The following is a 7,687-nucleotide window of genomic DNA, read 5'->3' as shown; positions in this document are numbered from 1 at the left end:
GCCTGCTGATATCCAACTAGACCGTTGACGGTCTGTCACATTTCACGCTGACACCAAGCGAACATTGGGTGCATACACATAATTGCACACCGCCAGGCAGGGCTCGCAATATTATCGACAGATCCGAGTCAGGAGTACAGTCGAGGAGAGCACGTTGAAGGTAAGTTGTTGGAAAAATCTACTTAGGGAAGGGAAATTGGACCCGGTTTCAGTGGTAGACTGAGAGGCGGGGTCATTGGTTAGGATCGCGTTAATTTTAGCCGTGGTTCTTTCTTTGTAATTTTAGGTTGCCCACTTTTTATCTTTCTATGTGCGCTTTGCTGTTTGCCCCTTTACAACTGGGAAAACATTACCGACTTACTCCAACTCATTGAAATCACCAGAAACAAGTTTTAACTCAAAGCCTTTTTGTTTTGTTACTATTAAGCCAGCATTTTAAAGGGATTTAAGGCGTGGGTGGCTAGCTCCGGGATTTTTCTCTATGTTGGTCGGCGGAGGAGGAGGGTTTGGTTTGGCTTGCCAAGCTAGCGAACGACATTACGCAGGCTGATTAAACAAGTTTAAATGGTTGTTAAAGTGGACAAAGTTGCTTCAAACTTAATTCGAGGATAACTGCTGTTACGGGTAAGCTAACAGGTATAAACATACAGTTGTTTCACGGAGAGAATAAGCATTAATAACACGTTTACGGCAGTATGCTATGCGCAGTAACGTTAGCATGTCCCAACGTTAGCCTCATGTGAGCTAGCGAGCCATGACCGTACTCACTACCCGGCTGTTGTGGACTAAACGTCGCTTGTGATCCGTGAGATTTAAGGTTGCTATCATGTGGCGGCAGCGTAAGAAAAATGATGGAGTCACCGACCTCTGTCCACATTGGTGTTTAGTAACTAAACACGAGGTATCTTAATTAGTTAAAAAATACGAGGTATCATAGCTGTTGAACCAGTCTGGGGAATCGTGCTGTTGAGTAACATTGCTTCGACAAACTTGAGGGAAGTAGCAAACTCAAAGTTACAACACACACATGCTTATCAAAATAAACAGTGGAGGCAGGGTAATATTGCTTGTTTATGTGAATGGTTTAATGTGGCGAATATTTTGATTAGCGGTTTCAGTAGAAAGTACCCCACAGCTCGGTTGTAACTCTCCGACTTTGTATTTTAAACAGTGCCTAAAAGCTGCTTCAGTGAGAGAAAACGCAGAAAAAGGATAACAGAGGAAATCCCCCGAAAGGAAATGCCAATCGCAACCGCTGGCCAGCCAACGACCCAGGAGCCTAGAGTTTGCCCCCGGCTGCCCTCCACCCCGGAGCCTGTCCCTAAAGGAGCTGATTTATTTGACGAGGCGGGGGCGGCGGAGTCTGCGGAGCGAGTAGAGTACGGGGGCGCGGAGGGGGCCAGAGGACTCGGGGGCTATAGTTACAGCCAGAGCGGCGCTAGGGGGTTTGTACAGCCCAGATCGACTAACGGCTCTCCGCCGCAGTCCCCAGCCGCGTCCTCCTCTTTTCTTTTCCATCCCCTTCACCCACACCAAATGGCCATGGAGCCCCCAAGGACTCGATCGCGTTCTCGGTCTGGATATTACCAGCAGTATGGTGGTGGGAATGGCAATGGAATAACCGGCAGCGGAGTAATGGTATCTAACCCTCACCACCAACATCAGCAGCAGCAACTACATCCACAGCAGCAGCACGGTGCTGGCTGCGCACCCCTTGGAGCTCACAGCAACCACTCGGAGAACCAGCAGCGAAACCCAGGAAGCAACGCTTCTCCCGGCATCCAGAGGCTTTCCTCGGTTCCCGGAGCGCACCACATCCAGGCGGCAGGTAAATATCCCCACTTGTCATTGTGTCCGACTGTGTATATGGCCGTGTAACCTCGACTGACAGAGTTAAAGGAGTAATGCACTTTTTTTTATTTACTTTTTTTCTTCATATCAGCAGCAGGTAGGAGTGATAGAAGTCGAGGTGTTGGTGGTGTTTTGGGAGGCAAACTGAGTGGGAGGTGGGTGCATGACAGAAGTGCTCTGTGCATGTATTCTAATTAGACAGGGTGTTGTATGTTCTTGCCAAAGAACAGTAGTGTGGATGTGGTGCACACACAATAGGTAAATGAACAGCAGCAGCTGATCGAGCTGCTGTGCATAGTTGGTTACCCAGGCTGTGTTTCTTAAGGCACTGTGGCATGTCTGCTTTTAGTCAACTACACAAATATTGGTGTAACCGGGTAACAAGCCTGACGGTGTGTACAGGCTAATCTAATCTAGGCATGGTCTATTCTTTTTCAGTCTCTCAAGATGGCCAGATAACCTGGGGGGTTTGATATTGTGGGCTTCAAATATAAAGTTGTGAATGTGTAAAAAAGACATGACACTTTTCATAGATTTCTGCAGTGATACTCAAGTTCATTTTAAGTACAGCCCTGTTCAGTGGGCGGATGGCATTAACTGTTAACATAATGTACACACATTAAAACAAAGTATTGTAAATCCTCACATTCTTTAGACAAGAGAATCAGCTAAATCACAAAATGGGATGTGTCAGAAGAGGCTGGTCTTACAGTCTCTTTAGGATTGTAAGAGCATATTCTGTATCAGATGGAGGTTTTCCATACTAGTAACTACCTGGGCGATCAGTGCTTTGATAGTGGCATTTCAGTGCAGAGGAAAACATAGCAACAAGAGCGTGCATGGACTGGTGCTGGGTGTAGAATACATGTGAGGGTACCCTCACACAGCAAATACAGTGCAGTGAACCACACAGCACAGAAGCAGCACAGCTAGAGTTTCACTTTCAGCGAAGCTCCAGGAAAGCTTTTCTTTCAGCACAACCAACAAACAGGCTTCTCAGGTTAGGAAAATGAAGACTAACAACCCAGTCATCCTTTTTTATTGAGAAACTCATGTTTGGCAGATGATATACCTAACCCTGGAACCGACAGAAGCAATCCCAAGGTTAGCTTAGTCACTGTACATTATTTTTTGTTTTATATATATACACACACACACACACACACACACTTATTTACTTCGGACACACTATTCAGCTACACAGTAAAATGAATTTAATTGGTATAAAAGTCCAGATTCCAAGCATGCAGCACTGTGTTGGTTTTTATAAAAAAAAGATGCCTTTTTGACTGTAGCAGCTAATTGAGCTGGACTGCAGAAGTAGACTGACCCTAAAGAATAAATAAAGTTATAAAGATGATTAAAAAAAAAGTATGCAACTATAACATGTTGCATAACTAAAGCATGTTAGCAGTAGAGGAAGTATTCACATCCTTTACTTAAGTAAAAGTACTAATATCACACTGTAAAAGTAGACTACTCTGTTACAAAAAAGTCCTGCATTAATAATGAAATAATAATAATAATAATAAATGTAAGCATTAAGACAGAAATGCACTTAAAGTATTAGTAGGCTACTCGATGCAGAAAAATGCTTTATTATACAGTATTTTATTATATTTAGAACCTATCATTCATGCACTTATGTAAAAGCAGGATTTGACTGTTGGTTGAGGTGCCAGACCTGTCTGTGCCTTCATTCCAGCACACACAAACATAATCATTTATGTGAGCTGGGAAAGCTTGTGTTTCTGTGGTCAGACTGGGATCAGTGCAGTTTTTTTCTTAAGTTAGAAATTAAAAGTTTTTTTTTTTTTTTTTGTTTTGGTGGATGGATGGAGTTTGATTTTAGCCTTCTCCTCTCTGCGATTTGTCCTCTGCATGTGTGGAGTGGAGTCTGACAGGCACTCAGGGAAGAAAGGTGCACAGTGCATTGCATTTTTTTCTTCAAAAACGGTAATAAGCAAATGTGCATGGTATGATAACCATCAATTCTCATACTATGATAAACTGTAAAACCAGTATGCTGCTGCAATGTATAGCTTTGTGAAGGTTTACGGGGTTACAGCAAAAATGAAACTCATGTTTGTATGTCTGTGTTAAAAATAGAAACAGGAGAACTGAACAAAGGATTAAAAAATGAATACAAATAGAGACGAGTTTGCCAAGTCACAGTGCTTCACTACAGAGGTTGAACTAGCCATCCTCAGAGCTTAGTGATAGGCTCTGACCTATGACCCATACTCTGTCATAGTAGCTTGGCTGTGATGTGTAGGATAGCACAAATCAATGATTGACTGTATTGTGTTTCCATCCAAATGGATTTCGATCTACATGGGAGGCACTGGCTAGAAATTCTGTAGACGCTCACTCATTATCAGGACCTGCACAGCACACAAAAGAATAGCAATTCAGAAAGAGTGCAGGTACAAGAACATGAGGATAGCTTTGTGTTTGTATGTACAAGTGGTGGAGGATAAGAAAACCTGGCTGGCTGTAAGATACAAGAACAAAAAAATCTTTTAGTTGCTATGAAGATGATACTTGTGTTGTCTTAGTTTCTAAAGGAAAGTAGTAGTTGACCTCATAAACCTAATAAAAATGCAGTTGCTTTATTTTTGAGAATATTTACATTGTTGACATTTCCAATGAAAGCCTTAAGATCAACTTATAGTTGAATGTTCTCTTACACAAGTGAAGCAGCTGGCTAGCTGGATCTTTCCCAACACTGTACACCTTTTATCAGACCCTCTTTCCATTCTCAGAATGGGTTCTGCTTGTTAGGAGAGAGTGAGAGAGACGCTGAGATGCTTAGTCTATTCTTCTTGTGCTAGTCACCTGCATTGGGCATGAAAGCTAATGATATCCTGTACTCTTCAGTCCCTCCTTCTCTCTCTTGTCCTTGTAGCCTATTCTAACTCTTTTGGCCCATTTTCAGACTGGTTTCATACTGTTTGCACTGATCACACTTAATCTTTTCATTATTGTATCTCACATAGTATTTGCATTATTTTACCTATCATGTGGTGAAAGTAACGGGTTATGAGGTAAAAAGCTCATGTCTGCAGAGTTGAGATTGAAGGTGCAAAAAAGAGGCACAAATGTAGAAGGACCCAAAGTACCCAGTAAAATGCTTAAAACAGCTGCCAATTTGGTCCAAGTAGATAAAAACATCCTCTATAACAGTTGGTATCCTAACCCGATCCTGATCCACCTGTCACAGCTGGTCCGCTCTCAGTCACACTCTTTTCTCCCTCCCGTTTGGATCAGTCAGCCTTTTCCGTCCCCCTCCGGTCTATTTTCTCTGGCCTCCTCCCTCACATTTGGCTAATGGAGGGATCGTTTTAATGGATTGCCCAAAGCAGCAGAGGGGCAGACGCTCCTGCCACTTTACCCTCTGCTCCACTCACTCCACTCCTATCATTTCCATTATTCTGTCTGCATCAGAAATGGAAACATTTGCTGTTTTTTGTTTGTTTGTTGTACTTTTCTTTGTCTTGTCACCCAGGCAACCTCCTTCGGTTTGAGGAACAACTCTTTCTCTTGAGTTGATCAAGTAGCAGAGCTTCCCTGCTGCTCCATCACTCCAAATAACCAACAAAGCAGTCACTTTGGTCAAGAGAAGATCCTGGGGGTTGGGAGTAGTGACCTCCAGCCCCAGAGAGGAGATGAGAGGGAGAGAAGATTAAGCTGATGCACAGAAGAAATGGCAGAAAGGAGGATGTGAATAAGTTTCATAGAATAGGGCTGGCTGTAAGGGCGTTGTGTGTATCATTGTAAGTGAAGCACAGAGAGGAAACGTGCCTCAGAGGCAGCAGTTGAGTGCGCAGCCTGGGAGGAGGTGCACATACTGTGACTGGAAATGACTGGGTGGCAGCTGATGGAGACACAGGGAGGTGTCGTCACAGACTGTTGAAGCCAAGACCAGAAGCAGTAAGGTAGTGAGCGTAGGAACAGGTATGTGTGCGAAAGGCATGAATGAGTATTAAGATAGTTTAAGGAGGAGAGAGAGAAACGGGTAGGGTTTATTTACTAGCTCTATTTGCATGTTGGCCTCCAATCCCTGTTGTTATCACTGGGAATGTCCGCCGGATGTGGCTTGGTTGTGCCATGGGTGCAACCCTGTGGTTCCAGTGTCTGCTGGATGTAGTCCCAGAGGAGTATGTCCTCGGTCAGCTGGATTTGTTGTTTTGCTGCTGTCTCTCACTGACTTTTTATTGCTTCACATCACTTTCATATTTTGTTAAAGCCTATGTCGAAGTGATCTATGGCAGGACTCCTGTTAACCCCTTGCGACAAACTGGAATATGAGTCAGTTCTCACAAACTACATCTACTAACAATTCTTGGTCTCTCACTTGTGCATTTTAAGTTTCAGTTGCTTTTGTAGTTGGTATCTTCAGATTTTGCTAGTAATCTCAACATAACTTTATTTGTGTCCTTCTCTATTTCCACACCTCTTTGTGCCTCGGTAGCAGGCTAACTGTTAAGCAATGAGTTCACATATAACTGAGTCTGTCGTACATGTTTGTACATGTTGATTGAGGTAGTATCTCCATTTGTTTTGGAAGTTTTATGGGCATGGATTTAAGAAAACATTTTTTTTTAACCTGTCTTACAGCGTAATCCATTTCTCTTCACATATGCTGAGTGTGTTCCAAACAGTTATGATTTCTCCAGTATATGGCTAAATATACTCCGTCCGTTGACAATGCAGGGCTTTGTGGAGTACGGTTGTTTAGTTCAGGCAGTTAAGTTGTATTTTGGCAAAACATATGTTTGAAACATACTGAGCATACAGATGTACAGCGTAGATGCTGCAAGATTGTTGGAGAAGTTCCAAAAAGATATATCTATGAATGCTGAAATTTCTATGCTTATTTTGAGGGGTTGACAATGCAACACTTTAAAGTTATATGTTCTCATTTTAATTGGCCATTGACAGAATGTAAAGAAGGTCTTGTAGGTCTGTTTGGACCAGAAGATCGACATATACCTGTTTATGAAATTATCATAAGCTGTTTGTATTTCAAATCGGGTACAAGATGTTGTCTATGGAGCTTGTACATGGAATTTTGCCATGTTAATATCACCTCCTTCATAGTGCATGTGTTGGTGTGTGTGTGTGTGTGTGTGTGTGTCTCCTCATTGTGATAGTTCCTTTATCTAAATCAAGTGACACCTGTCATTTTTTTATTGGCATCATACATCCATATAGTGCATTATGGTTTATCACTGAGCCAAAACTCTAGCAGCACCTAAGGTAAGAATGAGCTCAAATTCAGAATAAATGATTATTTAGTTTTCTATTTCTGAATTTTCTCTACATGTATTGACAGTGATGCTAGGTTCTGGTGTATGAGTTGTGCATTGGTTGCCTCAAAGATGCTGAACAGGAACATTTCTTACAAGCATTTTCCACTTAGCTCCTCAGAATGTAGTTTGAGTTGGTGGTTCAATTTGTGATAGTGTTGTGAGTTATGATGGAAGAAGAGAATCAAATATGTCACCCATCATCACTTTTTCTTGACTAACACTTTGTGTCTTAGCTGCTTTGTCTTTCATTGGGCAAGAATGAGGAGAAGGAGACTGGATAGGAGGAATGAGAAAGAAAAAGAACTGTGCAGGAGGGCTTAGCAGTGTGTGGTCATGTTCACCTAGTGAGTGTACCTGTATGTGGATGCACCTTGGTTACCCACTGCCTAGGTGGGCTGGGAACAAGAACGGCGTTGTCAAACATGATTACATACATAAGGATTTCACTGTTTTTGTTTGTTTTTGTCTGTACACTGAAAAGAAGTTGACAGAAGTAAAGCACAGCAGAGAGTGAGGCTCTG

The 7,687-nt window shown here is 42.5% G+C and overlaps 1 protein-coding gene across 2 annotated transcripts in view; it reads left to right on the top strand.

Moving 5' to 3' along the window:
- Positions 1-7,687, top strand: part of rnf38 (ring finger protein 38) — a 26,900-nt gene continuing 19,213 nt past the window's right edge. The window contains exons 1-2 of one of the 2 annotated variants that reach the window (XM_020596221.1): positions 1-160; positions 1,172-1,828. In XM_020596221.1, coding sequence (XP_020451877.1) covers positions 1,240-1,828 — 589 coding nt within the window. In that variant the 5' untranslated portion in view covers positions 1-160; positions 1,172-1,239. Of the gene's footprint in view, positions 161-228; positions 625-1,171; positions 1,829-7,687 lie in introns of those variants that run through there. The other variant, XM_020596222.1, reaches the window with a different exon arrangement.

This window comes from Monopterus albus, unplaced genomic scaffold (assembly GCF_001952655.1).
Source record: "Monopterus albus unplaced genomic scaffold, M_albus_1.0 scaffold29.1, whole genome shotgun sequence".
Taxonomy (NCBI): Eukaryota; Metazoa; Chordata; class Actinopteri; order Synbranchiformes; family Synbranchidae; genus Monopterus; species Monopterus albus.
The sequence above is the reverse complement of the archived record's forward strand: the minus strand, read 5'-3'. Positions and strand labels throughout refer to the sequence as shown.